The following is a 21,577-nucleotide window of genomic DNA, read 5'->3' as shown; positions in this document are numbered from 1 at the left end:
TTTGAAACATTTTAATGCAAGTATTATTAAATTTTTGAGTTAAAATTTAAGGTTTTTAAGAGCTCAGGCTAGGCGCAGTGGCTCATGCCTGTAATCCCATCACTTTGGGAGGTCAAGGCAGGAGTATTGCTGGAGCCCAGGAGTTCAAGACCAGCCTAGGCAAAATAAAAGGACCCTGTTACTACAAAAAATACAAAAATTAGCTGGGCGTGGTGGCATGTGCCTGTAGTCCCAGGTCCTCAAGAGGCTGAGGCAGGAGGATTGCTTGAGCCCAGGAGATTGAGACTGCAGTAAGCCAAGGTTGCACCATTGCACTTCAGCCTGGGTGACAGAGTGAGACCCCGTCTCTAAAAAAAATGATAATAGTAAAAAAGCAAAAAATAAATAAATAAAAATTAAAAGCTTCCAAGACAAAGAGAAAATACACTATTAGTACTCTTACCCATCATAAGGGTGGGAGAGCCACTGGTTCTTGAGGTCCAGGGCTGTGCTAGCGCTTAACTTGTGTTTTCTCTTTTAATCTTTGCAACAGCCCTATGTGGTCATACCCATGTTGACCTTGTTTACAGCCAAGAAAATAAGTAGAATGTCTGACTTTCTTATTCATCATCAAATAGGCAATAAATGGGAGACCCAAGGCTTGAAACCAAAACTTTTAATCACCCTCCTACTCTGTGTTTTTTTTATAGCTTAGAACTAATAGGGCTACAAATACTTGGAACCTCTTTCCTAAAACTGTCTTTCAGAAAGTACTACCCGCAAACATGCAGTATACTTTTTATAAGGAGAAAACTAACTTTGACCAGTTTTCAGGAAAAACAGTAACTGCTGTCATGGTCAGAATGCAAGACTAGACTGAAACAGTCTTCACATGGTAGGTCCTGAGTCTTCAAATGCTAGGTCTCAAATCACATTTCATTTATATCATCATGTCATCATTCATTCATTCAGCAAGCCTGTTGAGCTTCCCAGTCACTTGAGCTTGCATTGAAGAACTGAAATCCAGAAAGCAGACTAAATTCTCCATGTGCACAGCCTTGAGGCTTTTGACCTCATGTGGCCTCTTTGTTCCCTGCAGAGGTTAATGAGCATCAATTACCTGGGCAGCGTGTACCCCAGCCGGGCCGTGATCACCACCATGAAGGAGCGCCGGGTGGGCAGGATCGTGTTTGTGTCCTCCCAGGCAGGACAGTTGGGATTATTCGGTTTCACAGCCTACTCTGCATCCAAGTTTGCCATAAGGGGATTGGCAGAAGCTTTGCAGATGGAGGTAAAAGTTATATTCATTTTTGTATTTATTCCTCTCCGCTCGGCAATATACATTCCGCTTTAGTTTTATAGCTTCTTTACATGTGTTGTTGTATTAAATTAGAGATTTTTAGGTTTGACATTGGTGAAAGAGAATTGGCTCAACCCTGAGTTTTGCAGTTAACATTTTTTCATTGCATGAAGACTATAGTTAACGACAGATGCAAAATGGTAATGGGATTTTTGCTTGTTTAACTTAATACACAAAATATTAGTAATATCTTCATAGTGTTATTAGTCTAATACTGTGTGAATGTGAGTAAGGTTAACCAGATATTTTATTTTATAGAGACTTTTCTTTAACAAGAAGTTTGTCCTTATGACTGAATAATACATGAAATTAGGACATGTTTGAGGGAAGAGCTTGAATCAGCTGCTGATTTTTAGCTTTTAGACAAGTCATTTAACTTGCTCTCAGTTTCCTCATCTGTAAAATGGGAGGGTTGGAATAAAGCAATAATTTGACTCTCCCAATATTTATATTTTTATATCTTAAAGAATTGTTGGGAAAATGAATGCTTTTTATTTACATAGTTAATGGAACATTTTGTGGAAGAAGGATGTAGTTAGGATTTGCATCAAAATAGCGTTTGTCATGATGAGCACAACTTTACACCTCAGCTGCTTGAAGCCGACTTCCACATTATTGTCACACAGGAATGCTTAGAGAGCATCACATATGTATCTACCCAAAAATCACATGCTGAAAAAGGCAAGGGAGAGTTCTTTCTATTGCTCTGTACAGTCGTCCCCTCTTATCCGCAAGGGATGTGAGCTAAGACCCCCAGTGGATGCCTAAAATGTTAAGAGCCCAGAAGAGTATTCACTGTGGCCAACCCTCTTATAGTAAGAGTGTGCTTTTGGGAATCCTGGTTGATGATTTAGATCAGGGGTTGACAGAACTTTCACCAAAGGGCAGACAGTATATATGTTAGGTTTTAAAGGCTGAATGGTGCCTAATACAGCTACTTAAGTCGGCTATGATAGCAGGAAAGCAGCCTTACTAGACAATGTGTAAATGAACAATTGTCACTGTGGTCCAATAAAACTTTACTTATAAAAAACAGGCAGAGGGCCAGATCTGGCTCATAGGCCATAATTTGCTGACCCCTGTTTAGATGACGCCCATAAGAGACCTTGATGGTGTGTGATAGAGCACCACATTGGTGAGATATGGGACGAGTGTTGCAGTACAGATGAGCTGCTGGGACAGCGACAGTCCTGATGTGCCGCGTAGGGACTGATAGACCATGCCATTCTCATACCATAGGAACCAGCCACAGATTTTATTGTTATCAACTGGCCTAATACTCTTAATAATATATCGTGATAATATGCTTAGCCAATAGGACACTGATGGCTGTGAAATTTCAAACAAGAATACTGGTGTTTCTTTTGAAGTTTTTAACTTTGAAAAGTCCTTTTGTGAATAACTGTTTTATTTATTTTTATTTTATTATTTTTTTTTACAGACAGCGTCTCTCTTTGTTGCCCAGGCTGGAGCGCAGTGGCACAATCATAGCTCACTGCAGCCCTGAGCTCCTTGGCTCAAGTGATCCTCCTGTCTCAGCCTCCCAAGTAGCTAAGACCACAGGTGCACACCACCATGCCTGGCTAATTTTTAAAATTTTTTGTAGAGAAAGGGTCTCACTGTGTTGCCAAAGCTGGTCTCAAACGCCTAAGCTCAAACAATCTTCTGGCTTTAGCCTCCCAAAGTGCTGGGATTACAGGTGTGAGCCAGCACACCCAGCCACCATTTTATAAAGTTTTGTAAAGTATGTGAGGGAGATGTTGTGATGCCACCTTATGAGAGGAAAACCCAGTTTTCAGTAAATTCAGTGTGTTGCTCAAAGTCACATAGTTACTTAGTGACAGAAATCATAACACGATCCAAGCCTTGACCCCAGGTCTGCTGCCCTTTTGCAGCAGATGATGCGTCCAGCTAGTTGCTTCGCCTGGCTAGTCGCCCCGGCCCTTTACTTTGGTTTTAGAATCCTTGTAGGTGAAGGGGTGGTTGCGGGATGAAGAATCTGCCCATTAGGGCTTTTTGCAGAGCTGTGTCAGCATTCACTAATTTAGAGCGAAGTATATAATCTGGGTGGCCTGGTTTCACTTCAAGTAGAACAGAGATGCTAAAAAAGAGGAAAAAGAAAGTGGATTGCTGGTACAGACAGAGCCCCCCAACCTCTGTGACAAGTGTGATTTGCATACTGCGAGTAGCCGGCCTGCACGCTCAAGTCTGTATGACTTCTGTCCTTATTTGGACTCTATTAAAAATATCCTCACTTAAAAAAAAGAAAATAAAATGAACTTATCCCATGAAAAATAGGTTCTGGGGAAAACGAACGCAGTCATCAAAATGTAGTTTGTTCGTAGTAGAACTTGCATCAAACCAATTATTGTGTCCCTACAGTAATTATAGTAGCATTTTTTTTGAAACCTGGATAATTTGGTCAAGGTAGGTGTGTTTTCTGTCAATGAAATCTTATGTAATTGCTCAAACTCCAAATACTTTTTTTTTTTTTTTTTTTTTTTTTTATTTTCTGAAGACAGAGTCTTGCTTTGTTGCCGAGGCTGGAGTGCAGTGGTTTGATCTTGGCTCACTGTAGCTTCCACTTCCTGGGCCCAAGCAGTCCTCCCACCTCAGCCTCCCAAGTAGCTGGGACTACAAGTGTGTACTACCATGCCTCACTGTTTTTTTGTTTATTTTTTATTTATTTATTTTTTGTAGACATGGGGTCTCGCTCGCTATGTTGCCTGGGCTGGTCTTGACCTCCTGGACTCAGGTGATCCACCTGCCTTGGCCTCCCAAAGTTCTGGGATTACAGGAGGTGTGAGCCACTGTGTCTGGCCTGTAAATATTTTTGACAATTCTTTGGTTTAATTAACTTTGAAGTCTCCCTGTCCACCTCCCTTTGCCCCCAAACTAAGGTAGGACCCTGGCATTGTTAAGGGTACTATGAGTAATTTTAAAAGAATGCTTTGTTGGCATTTTTTAGTCTTTTTTTTTTTTTACTTAGTCTTTTAGGAAGAAAGGTAAAGATTTTAAAAGTTACTCTTCTGGAAAGCAGACTTCTGAGGTGTGTTATAGCTAAAGATGTGGTAGCAGAGACCAAGCCCAAAAAAAACAAACTGATGCTCCCTTTTCTGCTTTTCTTACCCTGATCATGCCCCTCTCCTCCCATCTCTTCCTTCTGTGGTCTGAAAGTAAGCTAAAGCTTGAATTCTGGAGTTTCATGTAAACAGCTGTGATCTTCTTTCCAGCATCCCCTGTCTTTGTTTTGGTGGAATGGGGAACAGCACATCCTATGTGGATTATTTTAATAACAAATCTGTTCTTTTTTTTTTTTTTTTTGAGATGGAGTCTCACTCTGTTGCCCAGGCTGGAGTGCAGTTGTGTGATCTCGGTTCACTGAAACCTCTGCCTCCCTGGTTCAAGCGATTCTCCTGGCTCAGCCTCCCAAGTGGGTGGGATTACAGATGCCCACCACCATGCCCGGCTAATTTTTGTATTTTTAGTAGAGATGGGGTTTCACCATGTTGGCCAGGCTGGTCTTGAACTCAGGTGATCGGCCTGCCTCGGCCTCCCAAAGTGCTGGGATTACATATGTGAGCCACTGCACCCGGCCCACAAATCAGTTCTTGAACAAGTGGTCAGTTGTCTTTCTGTTTGAGGTTGAGGCCAGGGAGAAGGGAAGAAGTAATAGTAGGATGGGTGTGGGGCAGAGTCGGGGGCACAGAGAATGGTCAGGCAACAGGGATGAGGAGAAGCAGTGGCCGGGCAGCAGGGGACTCAGTCAGTGAGGACCTGGCTCATCCATTCTTAGAAAGAGTGGTGATCTCAGGGAGCTAGCATTGTCTTATAAGAACAAGTAAAGCCAGCCTACCCTCATTTTTGTTTATGACAGGGTTATGAGATCGGTAGATTAAAAGAAGATGTAGATGTGGTTTAGTATATTCATATTTTAGCAAATTATTTGACCAAGAGTTTCAGGAAACTAGAATCTTTGTTCTTAGAACGATACTGGCATGTAGAAGTAATTCAGTAAGTGCTCGTTGTTGCATGAATAAGTAAAATAATATGTAAATGATGAGGTGACTAGCCACTGGAGGTATCCAGCCAGAGACTGGGAGAGTCATTTGGTTGGATGGCATAGCGAGAATACCAATCTAGGAAGCGATTGGACTGGTTTCTCCCAACCCCAGCAATCTGTGTTGCTACCTCATGAGGAAGCTGTTCTGAAAAGCTCTGTCTTAACCTTTGGCAATGCAGCCGTAACCTTGAGTTTGAGAAGCACTGCTCTGAAATCCTGTCTTCCATTAGCTTTGGAGCCAGCATCCTTCTTTACCATGAGAGAGAAGGCAGAGGGGCAGCACAGACGTGAGTTTCTGGGCAGTCGGTGTCAGTCTTTATGTGGGCTGCCTAATGACCACTCGTTGGATTTTTTGTGGTGTTTTTCTCTGGTCTATGCACAGCAGAGGGCAAGGCTGGGGGAGACAAGGTTTTTATAAGTCACTATCTCAAAAACAAGTGGAAGCGAGTTTCTGGCTCATCTGCCTTACTACCTGGCCCCGATCCAGAGCTATTTATGAGCATGGCTGGGCCGTGAAGCTGCATGCCCTGGCAATGCCCGGTGGATGGGCTGTCCCACACCCTAATTGTGCTGGAATGGAACCCACAAAGACATCTCACTTTCACGACTGCACTTTCCAGGATGGCTGGCCTGGATCTTCTGCTTGCAGGCCTGTGGGTGCTTCTCCTTCCCCTTGAAGCTCCCCTTAAAGCCCTCAAAACTGTGCTTCACTGAAGGAACCAGGGCGAAAAAGGGCTGCATAAGATGAGACTCTGGGCTACTGTTTTTATTTTTTTGTTTTTATTTTTTTGAGATGGAGTCTCCCTCTTGTCGCCCAGGCTGGAGTACAGTGGCACGATCTCAACTCACTGCAACCTCCGCCTCCCGGGCTCAAGCAATTCTCCTGCCTCAGCCTCCCAAGTAGTTGGGATTACAGGCACCCACCACCACACCCAGCTAATTTTTGCATGTTTTCTAAAGACAGGGTTTCACCATGTTAGCCAGACTGGTCTCGAACTCCTGACCTCAGGTGATCCACCCCCTCCCCTCGGCCTCCCAAAATGTTGGGATTACAGGTGTGAGCCACTGCCCCCGGCCCCTGGGCTACTCTTAAAGGCCGTCACATTAGGCAGTGGTGTTGATTTTTAGCCTAGGGTACCCTTCTGAAGATGTGCAGTGGCTGATCTATCAGCTGCCTCTCCACTTCCAGATCCCTTAGGTGTTTCCTAGGGACAAAAAAGTGAGCCAATACCAAATAAAAATCATGGCAAAGAGATTTTCATGGTAGGAATCATTGCTCTTAGAGTTGCTAATTAGCAGGGCAAGATAAGCATGTGCAGCAGGGCTGTGGCTGAGCAGTCTGTGGGAGGGTGTGTCCTGGCCAACAGCAGAAGAATCTGCTGGAATTGTTGGGGGTGTGTGTATGAGTGGGGTCGTGAAGCGCGAAGTGTGCAGGCATGGTGGTGAGGCACACAAGTGTAACAACCTGCTCCAAGTGTCAGATTTAGAGGAGCCACATGGAGTTTCAGATAAGGCAGAGGGCTTTCCCTATGTGAATGCAGGTTGAGGTTGTCCACAGGGGAGGTACTTGGCTGGTCTGACTTGGAGGTTCTACCCAGTGGTTCTTCCTGTTGGTTCAGTGGAGGAGGAAGTGACTCTTGACCTCCTAATGTGCAGAGGCCGGTTATACAGGGAGCTCTGGAATAAGCAGACTTCTCAGGGACAGTTCTGGACTGGGTTTGGAGTAGGGCACAAGAAAGGGATAGGGCAGCAGATTTTAATGACCCCAATGTATTTTGTGGATGAAATCAACACAAGAGTATCAGAAGCAGTCTGAAGGAAAAACAGATGTACAGTCTGGTGAAGAAAGGAGGGGCAGACTGGTCCCATTGCCTTGATAAAGGGCTTGGATGCTGTGCAGTGCGTGTGGGAACTGGACTGTTTTTAAAACACTGCCCTCATTGGACGGCTCCCAGGGCCTCTGCCTGGGCAGCAGGAGTGGAAGACACCGCAAAGGAGGTGACTTGCCATACTTTAGGGCCAGCTGTTTTCTGGGGTCCGGGTTAGGGTGAGCTTTTTGCCTTCATTCTGGAATCATCATGGAGAGGGGTTTCTCAATGCAATTGGTGTAGTTCCCCGCTTAACAGAATCACCCCATTGTTCTCACCGCTTTTTGGGAATCAGGGCAGCCAGTGCAGGCTGGCAGTGTAGGACCTCAGTGTGTCTTGTTTACTGAAGGTACACGTGTTGTTTTGAAATGCAGGTGAAGCCATATAATGTCTACATCACAGTTGCTTACCCACCAGACACAGACACACCTGGCTTTGCCGAAGAAAACAGAACAAAGGTCAGTATCCTACATGTCCCAATTTGAACCTCTAATGTTTACTGCTTTTCTGATTTTCTTTCTACTCTTCAGCTCACACTCGTTTTCACCAATCAACAGTGTTTGTTGGGTAGAGTGCCTAGCTGGTTTCTGATGACCTTGAGATTCTCCAGGCAAATATTCCTTCTTTCCTTCCTCTTTTCCCTCACTTTCTTTTCTTAAAGTTTAAATTTCTACCAGATTTTTTCTCTATAGAGACAGGGCCTCACTCTGCCATCCAGGCTGGAGTGCAGTGGTACAATCATGGCTAACTGCATCCTCAAACTCTCAGGCTCAAGCAATCCTCCTGCCTCAGCCACCTGAGTAGCTGGGCCTACAGGCATGTGCCACCACACCTAGCTAATTTTTAATTTTTTTGTAGAGATGGAGTCTCACTATGTCGCCGAGGCTGGTGTCAAACTCCTGGCCTCAAGTGATCCTCCCTCCTCAGCCTCCTAGGTGCTGAGATTATAGGCATGAGCCATTGTACCCAGCCATTTCCAGCACATTTTTATCAAAGAAGTATGTCACACAGTTTTAGAGTCCAATATCAATCCTTTGCCTCATCTCTCCCATTCCCAATTCCTACTCCCTAGAGGTAGCCATTTATTTTAACTAACATGTTTATACTGCTTTTTTTTTTTTTTTAAGATTTAGAAATTATTTATTGACTTTCTACCATGGAAGATAAAATTTAAGACCAGGCCAGGCACAGTGTGGCTCATGCCTGTAATCCCAGCACTTTGGGAGGCCTAGGCAAGAAGATCACTTGAGGCCAGGAGTTCAAGACCAGCCTGGGCAACATAACGAAACCCTGTCTCTACAAAAAATTTAAAAATTAGCCAGGCATGGTGGCACATGCTTGTAGTTCCAGCTACTCAGGAGGCTGAGGTGGGAGGATCATTTGAGCCAGGGAGGTTGAGGCTGCAGTGAGCCATGATTGTAGTACTGCATTTTGACCTGGGTGACAGAGCGAGAACCAATATCTAAAAAAAAAATAAAATTAAATTAAAAATAAAAAAATAAAAATTTAAGGCCAGCCATGGTGGCTCACACCTGTAATCCCAGTACTTTGGGAGGCCATGGCAGGAGGATTGATTGAGCCCAGGAGTTCGAGACCAGCCTGGGCAACATAGCAAGACCCTTTCCCTACAAAAAAATAAGCAAAATTAGAATTGTTCCAGCTACTCAGGAGGCTAAGGTGGAAGGATAGTGTATTAGTCTGTTCTTGCATTACTATAATAAATACCTGAGATTGGGTAATTTACACGTAAAAGAGGTTTAATTTGCTCACAGTTCCACAGGCTGTACGGTCTGCTGCTTCTGGGGAGGCCTCAGGAAACTTACAGTCTTAGGTAAAGGGAAAGCAGGTACGTCTTAAGTGGTCGGAGCAGGAGGAAGAGAGAGAGGGGAGGTGCCACACACTTTTAAACAACCAGAGCTCGTGAGAACTCACTCAGTATCACGAGAATAGCAAGAGGGAACTCCACCCCCATGATCCAGTGACCTCCCACCAGGTCCCTCCTCCAACATTGGGGATTGCAGCTGGACCTGAGATTTGCATGGGGACACAGATCCGAACCATATCAGATAGTTTGAGCCTAGGACGTTGAGGCTGCAGTGAGCCAAGATTGCACCACTGCACTCCAGCCTGGGCAACAGAGTAAGACCTTGTTTCAAAACAAAAACATTAAGACTCATATCTGTTCCCCATTCCCTGTGTACTCCTCTCATCTCTTTAGTTAAATCAGGTTTAGTGCTCATATTAATATTATGCACACATGGACCATTCTATAGTGACATTTCCTTTCTTGCCTTTTCATTTGCTTAGCTTTGTAATTATCTATAACTAATTCAGTCCCAAATTCAAACAGAACTGAGATTCTCCTTTTGATCCATGTGAGCACATTGGATATTCTATTAGTTTCATTCTTTTTTCCTCAGACATTTCTCCTGGGGTCGTCCCCGTTCCTGGTCTGTTCTAGTTCTGCCACCCAGCGGTGGTCTCAGGACTTGTCTTCACCTCACACTGCACGTTCCCTTCTCCCCTCCCTTTGACGGAGCCCATGACTCTCACTTTTTTGGTTTATCTACTCATTTTGGCGGAGCTATAATATTTTCCACCAATTTTCTGAGAGAGGGCACATCAGAGGTAATATTGTTTTAGAAACGACATGTCTGAAAATGCCTTTATTTTTATTTTAATCTTTTTTGTTTTGAGATGGAGTCTTGCTCTGTCACCCAGGCTGGAGTGCAATGGTGCAATGTTGGCTCACTGCAACCTCTGCCTCCTGGGTTCAAGAGATTCTCGTGCCTCAGCCTCCTGAGTAGCTGGGATTACAGGTGCGTGCCACCAAGCCCGGCTGATTTTTTGTATTTTTTTTAGTAGAGACGGGGTTTCATCATGTTGGCCAGGCTGGTCTCCAACTCCTGGCCCACTCTGGCCTCCCAAAGTGCTGGGATTACAGGCATGAGCCACCGTGCCTGGCCATTTTTCTTTATTCTTATGTATTGTTTTGTTAAGTACAGATTTCTAGTTTGGAAATAATGTTTCCTCAGATTTCTGTGAGCATTTATTGATTTCCAGCTTCCAGAATTTCTGTGGAATCCAATGCTATTTTGATTCCCAACCTTTTGTATAGAACCTGTTTTTCCATTTATTTTTGGAAACCTTGTGTCCCTTTTTATCCTTATTTAATGGATTTTGGCATGGAATCTTCTCATTTCATATGCTAGACACTCAAATGAGCCCTTTTATTTTATCAACTTTTGTTCTGGGACATTTTATTATATTACTCCTTTTATCACTTCTTTCTTCCCAAAGTATTTCAAGTGTTCATTCTCTCTGGAGCATTTATTATTCAGATTTTTGAACTTTCTGGACTGATCCTCTAATTTCCTTCTATTTTCTCTCTCTCTTTTTTTTTTTTTAATCTCTTGGGCCTTTTGTTCTCCCTTCTGGTTTTTTATTCGCTTTATCCTTAAACCTTTTTGTTGAAATCTTTATTTCTACTGGGTTACATAAAAATTACTTTAGATCTCTTTTCTCTGAATATTTAAAACAGTTTTTAAAAATAGCTTCTTGCCTTATTTCATGGATTTCATATTTTCTCTTATGTCTAAGGATATTCACTCTGGATGTTTAGCCTTGTTTTTTTGTTGCTGTTGTTTTGTTTGAAAATTTCTTGTACATCTTGTATTATTTATTTCCTCCTACTTTCTTTTTCTCTGTTGTTGTTTTTTCCGGCTTCCTGAAATGTCTGTTGATCCTTGATTGTCCATATTTAAGAGTGACGCACTAAAATGCCAATTGTAAATCTGTAGCTTCTCAGCTGTTTACTATAGGATGATCAGGAGGGGATGCAGCCACTTCATTAGAAGATTCTCATATGCCAGCATCTGCTCACTTTTCTCATGGTTTGATCAGTTTCCCTACTGAGGAATCATGTCTTCTTCTGCCTCTGGGAGAGTAAGACTTGCTGTCTGTGTTGTGGGAGCCAAGCAGGGCAGGAGGGCTGGGGAGCTCACCACCTACGTGCCAACTTTTGCTTAATTTTTCTGTTTCTACAAAGTGCCTTATAACTACTCTTAGTGGTGAGAATTAAGAATCTGGTTAGTAAATTGCTAATCTTTTGCCATCGTAGAGGAGATGACTTGGGGTCTGATGATTTGAGTCTCCATTGCACTTATCACAGCTTATAACAGAAGCTTCTCATAGCACTTAAAACAGACATATCTTTTATATAAAATGACTGCCAGTCGTCCTGAGCTGAATATAAGCTTTACACTTTTTCAATGGAATATTCCCTTTGCCTTGACACATAGTAGTTGCTTTTTTGAGCAAATGAATAGGTGAAGCGGGAAGAAAGGAATTAATCAGAACTTACCACCTTGAACTGTGGCCAATTTTAGTTTTATATATTTTTTTCTCTTTTATACCAATACTTTGTAAATGTGAATCTCTGCAGCATAAAAATTGGCACTTAAACTCCCTAGACTGTATATTTGTAGAAAGATGTTTGTGATTTAGGTTTTTTCCCCCTATTCTTTTCTCTTTGGCTCTGCCTTTTTAAAAATTACTGCTATTTCAAAGAAGTAAATTTAAGCCAAATGTCCTGTCTTAGAATAAGCAGAGATCTGCTAAGCAGCTTTGCAACATTTGGTATGCAGTCTTTTAGTTTGAAGCCAAAGCTGACAAAGGGTGGTGATTTCCCTGTTAAGGTTTGATTCTGATGTTGATTAAGTTGGGGTTTTTTCTGTAAAATTTTGGGCAGACTTGTTGGGTGTAAATACAATTCTACATTGATGTGTGGGCCCTTTAGGGGGCGCCATAGTACTTTAGAATCTTATGTGTATTTAGTGTGGTTATGCCAGCCTGGGGGTCTGGAAGAATGAATCGTGGCTCCTTCAAAACAGCCTTTCTCTTAAGAAAGGTTCATAAGAAATACTTGATCTTTATGAAATACTTTACTTTCCTATTTTAAGAAAATATAATCTGGTTTTTATTTTCTTTAATTCCTTCAAGCTTACGTGGTAAAGTTTACAGTCTCATGCAGTTTAAGGCTTTCGTTTGACACTTCTAATTGAAATTATTTGACACTTCTAATTGAAACTAACTGAAATAACTTTTGAGCACACATATGCAAGGCATCGCAAAGAAAAGCCAAAGATAAATAATTTCTTACAAAAAAGGCCCTGCCCACAAGAAACTTAGGAGGTAAAATGCAAATGCACAAGTAGCTATAATGTGTATTAAAGCAGAAATGTTCACAGAAGAAAGAGGGAGGTTACTGCCAGTTAGGTATTTAGGGAAGGCTTTTTGAGTTAGGTAAGAGTTGAGATGGACCTTTTGAGGAAGAAAAGGCTAAGATTTGGGGTCTGCAGCTCCCTGGTAACTAGCATGCAGCCCATCTAGGGACCACTCAGGGTTGTCTCCTAAGTGGCTCCTTCTCTTTCAGTGTCCTGTGCTTTTGCCTCCTCGGCAAGTCCTTTAAGAAGCATCTGCAGTTGTTGAATGGGGGCTGGGTTGCGACTGTCCCTGCCTTGGGCGCCAGGTTCATCCCCAGGGATCAGCCCTCTGCTGACCTGGGAATATGGTCAGAATGGAGTTGCTGGTCTTGGGAGCAGGCTTGCTCTGGACACAGGTCTAGCCTCTACAGAAAAGCACCATCATTCAGGTGTCCGGCCAGCACTGAGGAGTCAAAGAGGGGGTCTTTCTGAACTTGTATCCAGTGATGTGTTCTCACTCTAGCTTTGACGGTCCTCAGTGGAGCCAAGACCCCGTATGTTCTAAGAGAATGGCAAAGGCCTCCTTGTCTTGTGTTAGCTACTGGGTAGAATTTTACGTAGTAACTAGGTAGACACTGATTTAGAATCCAGATGGACCTTATTCTAGAAATAGGAATCTGCCCAAAGGTAGAAAATTGGAATTATTTGTAAATCAGGAGGCTGTAAGAATATTTTTAATGTAATGGGCAATCATGATATTGTTATGTACATGTTTTTCCACTTTTAGCCTTTGGAGACTCGACTTATTTCAGAGACCACATCTGTGTGCAAACCAGAACAGGTGGCCAAACAAATTGTTAAAGATGCCATAGTAAGTAAAATCCTTGTTTTCTGTACTATTTGTGTTTGTAGTACTATATTTCTGAAAAGATATTTGTCCAAGGACTTACTTCAAAACATCAATTATTAGAATTTTTTAGTCTGTCAGATTTGTCATATCTAATATTGGACTCAACTTTTCTTCTTTTAGACGCTTTATTGACTCCATATTAGTGAGTAGGCTCCTGAAAACTGATTGTATACCTTAACCTTAGGAACAGGTTTACTAGAAGGATGTCTGGAAACACCAGTTCTTTAAAAAGAAAATGAGACTTTCCTATGAGTGTAAACGATATATACTATGTCCCATATACACCTGGCTGCTTTCTCTCCCATTCCTGCTTCCCAGTATCATTTTCCCAAAAGTTAGCTAACGAGAAAGTGCCACCGGCCCCGTGGGCCTGTCCTCCCGTCTTCCCTGTTGATATGTTTTTTAATTCAGAATCAAAAATGGTATTTTAAGAAATGATGTGCTGTTTTGTAGAAGAACAACATATGTGCCTCATGCTTTTTGACAACATTTCTGTTAATGCGGAAAAATACACATTTATGAGGGATGTCTGTAAACCACAGACCCACACTGAATTTGGAAAATCTATAGGACCATTGGAATGAGAGGTGTCAGCACATGGTGGACAGCCTTGAAGTGGCCTAAATGCTGTCACATTAGACTGAACTGAGCAGAATGAGAATAGTGAATTCTGTTGAAATATATACACGTGTGAAGAACTTTGTCCTGAGTGCATTAAAAGGCTCAGGAAGATGGCACAAGTGAGACTTTATTTTTCCTGCTTATCTCGGGTCAAAGCAAATGCATTTGGTGTTTTTTGTTGTTGTTGTTGTTTTGTTTGTTTGTTTTGAGACGGAGTTTTGCTCTTGTTGCCCAGGCTGGAGTGCAGTGGCACGATCTCGGCTCACTGCAACCTCTGCCTCCTGGGTTTAAGTGATTCTCCTGCCTCGGCCTTCTGAGTAGCTGGGATTACAGGTGCTCACAACCACACCTGGCTAATTTTTTGTATTTGTAGTAGAAATGGGGCTTCACCATGTTGGCCAGGCTGGTCTCGAACTCCTGATTTCGGGTAATCCGCACGCCTCAGCCTCTTGGCCAAAGTGCTGGGATTACAGGCGTGAGCTCCATGCCCAGCCCATTCAGTGTTTCTAATGATGCTAAATAGCTCTTAGTATTTTGGCAGTATTCATTTAGTTTAGTGGTTTTCAAACTTTTCTTCTCTTGACCACTTTACATTCTTACAAATTGTCAACAACCCCAGAGAACTTTCGTTTATTTACATGGCTATATTTATTGATACTTGCCATATTTGAAATGGAAGCTGTTTGTAATATTTATTGATTCATTAAAAATAACAAAAATGGCTGGGCACAGTGACTCGTGCCTGTAATCCCAGCACTTTGGGAGGCCAAGGCGGGTGGATCACCTGAAGTCAGGAGTTCAAGACCAGCCTGACCAATATGATGAAACCCTGTCTCTACTAAAAATACAAAAATTAGTCGGGTGTGGTGACATGCACCTGTAATCCCAGCTACTTGGGAGGCTGAGACAGGATAATCGCTTGAACCCAGGAGGTGGAGACTGCAGTGAGCTGAGATTGAGCCATTGTGCTCCAGCCTGGGCAACAAGAGCAAAACTCCGTCTCAAAAAAAAAAAAAAAAAAAAAAAGAAAATATATATATATCTCAAGAGCAAAACTCCATATATATATATAAAGTCACATATATATATATATAAAGTCACATATATATAAAGTGACTTTTTTTAAACAAAATTTACTACTTTTCAAAACAAAAGTTCAGTGAGGACAGTGGCATTGGTTCACATTTTCACCAGTTGCTTTAAGGTCTGCATTAACAGCTGGATTCAAATAGCTGCTTCTGCATTCCATCTGTTGTAATAATGCTGTTTTGATGGAAGGATATACAGAAAATCTGGCCTGAGACAGATACGGAGTTGGGAAAGGGAAGACTATTTTACTAGGCTTTTCAGATAATTATGGACATTCTTTTTTGATATCAAACCGAAACTCAACAAATGGTAGTTTCTTAAAGGTTAGTTGCAGTATAGAATTGGAAACTACATCAATGAATGTTTTGTTCTCTGTTACATTAAATTCCATTGGTCCGTCTTGTACTTTGAATGGATCTTTTAACCATTCATGATTTCGTAACATTATGCATTAGTCATTTGGAAAATATGGGTTGACTCAGTGATCAGAAAAATCTCTTTCATCAATATTACTGCTGATCTTATCATAAAAGTATGCAGCTGACAGTCTCGTGATGGTGGATGCTAGTTTTTCCAAATCTTAATTTTTTCTTGAAGGCTCAGATTTCACATTGATGACACGTGGCCAGTTGTTTTTCCTGAAGTGACACGCTTGCTTGCTTCGCTTTCTGCACATCTGCCACATACCTAAGTCTGAATTACTATAGATTTCCTGTCAATGGTCTTTTATATAAAAATTATGCTCTCCAGCCAGGCACGGTGGCTCAAGCCTGTAATCCCAGCACTTTTGGAGGCCGAGGTGGCTGGATCGCTTGAGCTCAGGGGTTTGAGACCAGCCTGGCCAACATGGTGAAACCTCATCTCTACTAAAAATACAAAAATTACCCGGGCGTGGTGGTGCATGCCTGTAATCCCAGCTACTTGGGAGTCTGAGGCAGGAGAATCGCTTGAACCTGGGAGGCAGAGGTTGCAGTGAGCAGAGATCACACCACTGCATTCCAGCCTGGGCCACAGAGTGAGATTCTGTCAAAAATAAATAAATAAACAATACAAATGATGCTCCATGAAAGAAGTGGCAGTTTAGCCCTCGACTTCAGCAGCTGCACAAGGACTTTTGTTCCAGGCAGTTGTCCCGCCCTGGAATGCAGTGCCGCGGAAGCGTGTTGGGCGCATTCTCATTTGTCACACAGAGTATTAAGAAGACATGTCCTCGAGGGTTGCATTGAACAAAATGATGAATTTTCCTGCTTTATCAAGAGGATTTTAAAGCAAAACTGACACTTTTTGATTTTTAAAAGAATTTTAGAACTTGTATTTTCTTTGTGTATTATTTATTACTGCGAGTGCGTGTGGTAGTAGAGGTGACAATGACTCCTAGTACAGTTTGGCAAGAACCCCGTGGTTCTTGCCCATGTCTCTGCAGTTTTGCAGAGGCAAAACTGTATTTTCCATACAACACACTGTGGAAAAGACAATGAATGTCTTAGTGTTATTAGGACAATCATTTGTCCTTGGGGGCCCGCAGGGGTCCGTGGACTCACTTGTTGAGAACTGCCATCTGCCAAGGCTGTGCGTCCATTTCTGAGTGGTGATCAATGCTTTGTGACCATTTTATCTCACTTAAAGTGAACGAGCACACTCCACTGTTTCTGATGTGTCCGACTGATTTCTGTCCACATTACTAGGATTCCCTCTTTCTCTTCTTTTTCTTCTCTTTTAGCAAGGAAATTTCAACAGTTCCCTTGGCTCAGATGGGTACATGCTCTCGGCCCTGACCTGTGGGATGGCTCCAGTAACTTCTATTACTGAGGGGCTCCAGCAGGTAAGCTCTGCCTAGGCTAGCAATCAGACAGGCCGATGGACAAGAGAAAAACTGCCTTTCATCAAACCTTGATGAGAAGAGGTTAAGGGAAAACTAAGTAACTTTATTTGAGAATGTATTTTTATGGAGCTATCAACTTTTCCTCTTCCTCCACCAGGAATGAGTAAATAGGTTAAAGATATAACTTCAGGAATTTAGAATCGCAAGAAGTCTTCAGTGCCGGGCCTTGCAGATAGAGAAATAAAACACCGTCTCTGCTGTTGAGGTGTTAACCTGGATTTTCACCTAAGAACCACTGCTCCAATGTGTTTTGAAAATGGAATACTCCTCTAGAGTAAGGGGTGGCCTTGCTTAAAAAGTACTGGGATATTAGACTAGAAAACCTTTTCTAGGTGAATCAGGTCACACACAGCTAAATTTAGTGAGACACAAATCATGGATTAAACAGTTGCTTTGCTTATAGAATGTATTATTTTGTCCAAGATACACAGTGTTTCATTGGTGTGCTAGGCACTGTACTTGCTCATGGGGAATCAGATGGAACGCGACCTCTCCAGCTTCAGGGGCTTACAGTCAAGTGGAATGCACTGACCAAAAAGGTGATAGTAGTCCGGGCGCGGTGGCTCATGCCTGTAATCCCAGCACTTTGAGAGGCTGAGGTGGGTAGATCACTTGAGATCAGGAGTTCGAGACCAGCCTGGCCAAGATGGTGAAACTCTTTCTACTAAAAACACAAAAATTAGCTGGGCATGGTGGCGGACGCCTGTAATCCCAGCTACTCGGGAGGTTGAGGTAGGAGAATTACTTGAACCCGGGAGGTGGAGGTTGCAGTGAGCCGAGATCAAGCCACTGCACTCCAGCCTAGGCTACAAGGGCAAAACTCTGTCTCAAAAAAAAAAAAAAGATAGTAGTGCAGTGTAATGAAGTAGGGGTTACAATAGAGGGAATGCTCTGGAAAGACAAAGCCATGGGATAGTTGTTAAGAAGTACTAAATTCTGTGCAGTCAACCACATTCAGACTTATATAAATGACTTAGTTGTTGGTTTTCTTCAGGGTCTTTCCCAAGCCCTCTTTTCTTTTCACTCTGTAATGTACCTACTGTCTTGCCATTCTCTTAGAGGTTGACACTGTGTTAGATGTAAGCTCTTTGAGGACCAGGCCCAAGCCTCTTGTTTGCTGTTGTACCCCTAACAGCCAGCGCCTGGCACTTAGTAGGAACTCCAGAATCCCTGAGCTGAACAAATGCATGAATTCTTTTATGTTTTAATTTTTGGGCTGGCATGGTGGCTCACACCTGGCGTGTTGTCCTGGACTCCCCTGCTTCTGTCCCTCACGTCAGAGATCATTGTCATCCTTGTCACTCTGTTCTTCAAATTCTTCCATTCTCTGCAATTCTGGCAGTGCTTCTGGAGCCCAGGCCTGGGTTGCCGCAGCAGGCCCCCTGCTTGAGTTACACACTTTTTGAGCCAGAGGTTGTAAACTATTCCCATGGGCCTGTAAAGCAGTTTTGTTTGGTCCATGTGGTGTGAGTGTGTGTGTTTAAGATTTTAAAATCGTTTTAAAATTAGGTTTTATATAAAAGGTCCAGATTTCAGACTTTTCTTGGAAAATCAGAAGGTTTAGCTGCACAGAGTCTGCATTCTTACCTGGCAGTCATCAGCAAGCACAGGTGGCAGCTGCTCCTGAGGGAGGAGCACAGTCCCTGCAACCACTATGGTCTGCAACCCCCTGCTCAGGCCCCCTGGATGCGTTTGAGTGTACCCTCACATTTTCCACACCAGTTGTTTCTAAACTGCAACTATACATTGCATGAAAACATTCAATGACTCCTTGATACCATCAGGATAAAGCTTTAAAAATTCCATTGCACCTGAGTATGGTGGCTCATGCCTATAATCTCAGCACTTTGGGAGGCCGAGTCGGGAGGATCGCTTGAGCTCAGGAGTTTGAGATCAGCCTGGGCAACATAGTGAGACCCTGTCTCTACAAAAAAATGTAAAAGAAAAGAAAGCCAGGCGTGGTGGTGTGTACCTGTATTCCTAGCAACTGGGAGACTTCTGCTTGAGTCCAGAAGTCTGAAGCTACAGTGAGCTGTGATCATACTCCTGCACTCCAGCCTGGGTGACAGAGCAAGACCCTGTCTCTAAAAAGGATTTAAAAATTTAAAAAATTTCCATCACATGCCATAAACCACCTGATCTCCTACCCAACGTACCTTTCCAGGCTCTTTTTTTTCTTTCTTTCTTTACCCATCTTCTTCTTTTCGGAATCTTCTCTGTGTCCTGCCAACTTCTAATCCTTTAGGTCTCACCTTAAATATTGTTTTTTCCGGAAGATCCAAGGACTGGCTTCAGTGCTCTGAGGGTGTAGGGAAAAAAACAAAGGGATTTTTCTATTCTCTTTTTTTTTTTTTTTTTTTTTTTTTGAGACGGAGTCTTGCACTGTCACCCAGGCTGAAGTGCAGTGGCACGATCTCAGCTCACTGCACGCTCTGCCTCCTGGTTTCACACCATTCTCCTGCCTCAGCCTCCCCAGCAGCTTGGACTACAGGCGCACGCCGCCACACGTGGCTAATTTTTTTGTATTTTTAGTAGAGACGGGGTTTCACCGTGTTAGCCAGGATGGTCTCAATCTCCTGACCTCGTGATCCACCCGCCTCGGCCTCCCAAAGTGCTGGGATTACAGGCGTGAGCCACCGCGCCCGGCCTGATTTTTCCATTCTCTTATGCACAGGGACTCATGCCTATGGTCCCAGCTGCTTGGGAGGATGAGGCAGGAGAATCCTTTGAGTTTGGGAGGTCAAAGCTATAGTGAGCCGCGTTCATGCCACTGCACTCCATCCTGAGCAACAGGATATCAGTAATCACGGGTCTCAACCCTGAGGCAGTAGTTTCAATTTTACTTGTCTTTCCAGCCTGAGAATAAGCTCATTGAGGGCAGGGACTGTGTCTCTCACCACAGTGTTCACAGCACCTAGTATAGGGTCTCGCTTTCATGCTCCGAACATAAATTGCAAACCAAAAAAGCCTTGATTGTAGTTTGGCTATTTGAGATGCTGCAGTGGGTCTTTTTAAAGCTATTATAACCCTAAGACTGCAAGCAATATATATTTTGTTCTGCTTATGGTTTGAATTTATTAATTGGACAAATATTTTGTTATGTATCGGGGCTGTCCAGCGGTGCAGAGCACACACATTCTGTTCTCACAGCTTACTGACATTTACAGAGTTTTCATTATATTCATCCTTAGAGCAGACTAGAAGATTTGTCTTAGAAACTGTTTGTTAGAGACCTAGGTACCTTGAAATAGTCTTGTACCGTTGGATGCACTAAAAGCTCTCTCTTTATCTTGCAGGTGGTCACCATGGGCCTTTTCCGCACTATTGCTTTGTTTTACCTTGGAAGTTTTGACAGCATAGTTCGTCGCTGCATGATGCAGAGAGAAAAATCTGAAAATGCAGACAAAACTGCCTAATCTTCTTACCCCTTGGAAGAAGACTGTTTCCAAATAATTTGAACAGCTTGCTGCTAAATGGGACCCAATTTTTGGCCTATAGACACTTATATATTGTTTTCAAATATGTCAGATTGGACCAGTGCTCTTCAGAAATGTGGCTGCAAGCAAGGGGCTAGAAGTTCACCTCCTGACAATATTATTAATACTATGCAAATATGGAATAGGAGACCATTTGATGTTCTAGGCTTTGTGGTAGAGAGGTGAAGGTATGAGAATTAATAGCATGTGAACAAGGTAAAGAACACGATTCCAGAATGATCATTAAATTTTTTTCTATTTATTCTTTTTTTGCCCCCCTAGAGATTAAGTCCAGAAATGTACTTTCTGGCACATAAAGAAATCTTGAGGACTTTGTTTAAACCTTCCATAAAAAAACAATTTTCGGTTTCTAGGGTTCTCTCTCTCTCTCTCTCTCTCTGTCTCTCTGTCTCTCTGTCTCTCTGTCTCTCTCTCTTTCTTTCTTTCTTTCTTTCTTTGTGTATTTTATTCAAGATGAGTTGGACCCATTGCCAGTGAGTCTGAATGTCACTGACAGCCCTGTGTTGTGCTCAGGACTCACTCTGCTGCTGGTGGAAACTCATGGCTTCTCTCTCTCTTTGATCCCATAAAGCTACGAGGGGGACGGGAGAGGGCAGTGCAATGGGAGGTAAAGAGATATTTTCCAGTAGGAAAAGCAATGCTTTCTTGTCTTTAGACTCAAATGCTTAGGGAACGTTTCATTTCTCATTCATGGGGAAAGGCAGCCTCCTTAAATGTTTTCTGAAGAGCAGTAAAATCTAGAAGCTTAAGAATTTACAGTTCCTTCAATAACCATGATGACCTGAAGTTCACCTATCCCATTTTAGCATCTACTTGTTTTTCCCATCTCTTCCTTTCCAATTTTGCTTATACTGCTGTAATATTTTTGTAAAAAAAAAAAAAAAGGAAAAAAAAGACCAGCTAAAATTTTCGACTTGACTTTTTAACTTAACTCATGAATTAATTAAAGCAAATGAAAAAATTAAAAAGTGTGACTTTTTCTCGGAGCATATATGTAGCTTTTAGGAAAGGCTGATGATGGTATAAAGTTTGCTCATTAAGAAAAAAGACAAGGCTGATTTTGAAGAGAGTTGCTTTAGAAATAAAATGATCACCTGTTCTTTA

At 42.5% G+C, this 21,577-nt stretch overlaps 1 protein-coding gene across 1 annotated transcript in view; it reads left to right on the top strand.

Moving 5' to 3' along the window:
* The window catches only part of KDSR (3-ketodihydrosphingosine reductase), a 37,437-nt gene extending 16,080 nt beyond the window's left edge, over nt 1-21,357 (top strand). The window contains 5 exon segments of the mRNA NM_001280319.1: nt 1,079-1,270; nt 7,645-7,728; nt 13,262-13,345; nt 16,815-16,916; nt 20,273-21,357. Of these exon segments, the coding sequence (NP_001267248.1) occupies nt 1,079-1,270; nt 7,645-7,728; nt 13,262-13,345; nt 16,815-16,916; nt 20,273-20,392 (582 nt within the window). The 3' untranslated portion in view covers nt 20,393-21,357.
* The last annotated feature ends 220 nt before the right edge of the window (nt 21,358-21,577 follow it).

Source organism: Pan troglodytes, chromosome 17 (genome assembly GCF_028858775.2).
Source record: "Pan troglodytes isolate AG18354 chromosome 17, NHGRI_mPanTro3-v2.0_pri, whole genome shotgun sequence".
Classification (NCBI taxonomy): domain Eukaryota; kingdom Metazoa; phylum Chordata; class Mammalia; order Primates; family Hominidae; genus Pan; species Pan troglodytes.
This window is presented reverse-complemented; position numbering and strand designations above follow the sequence as displayed.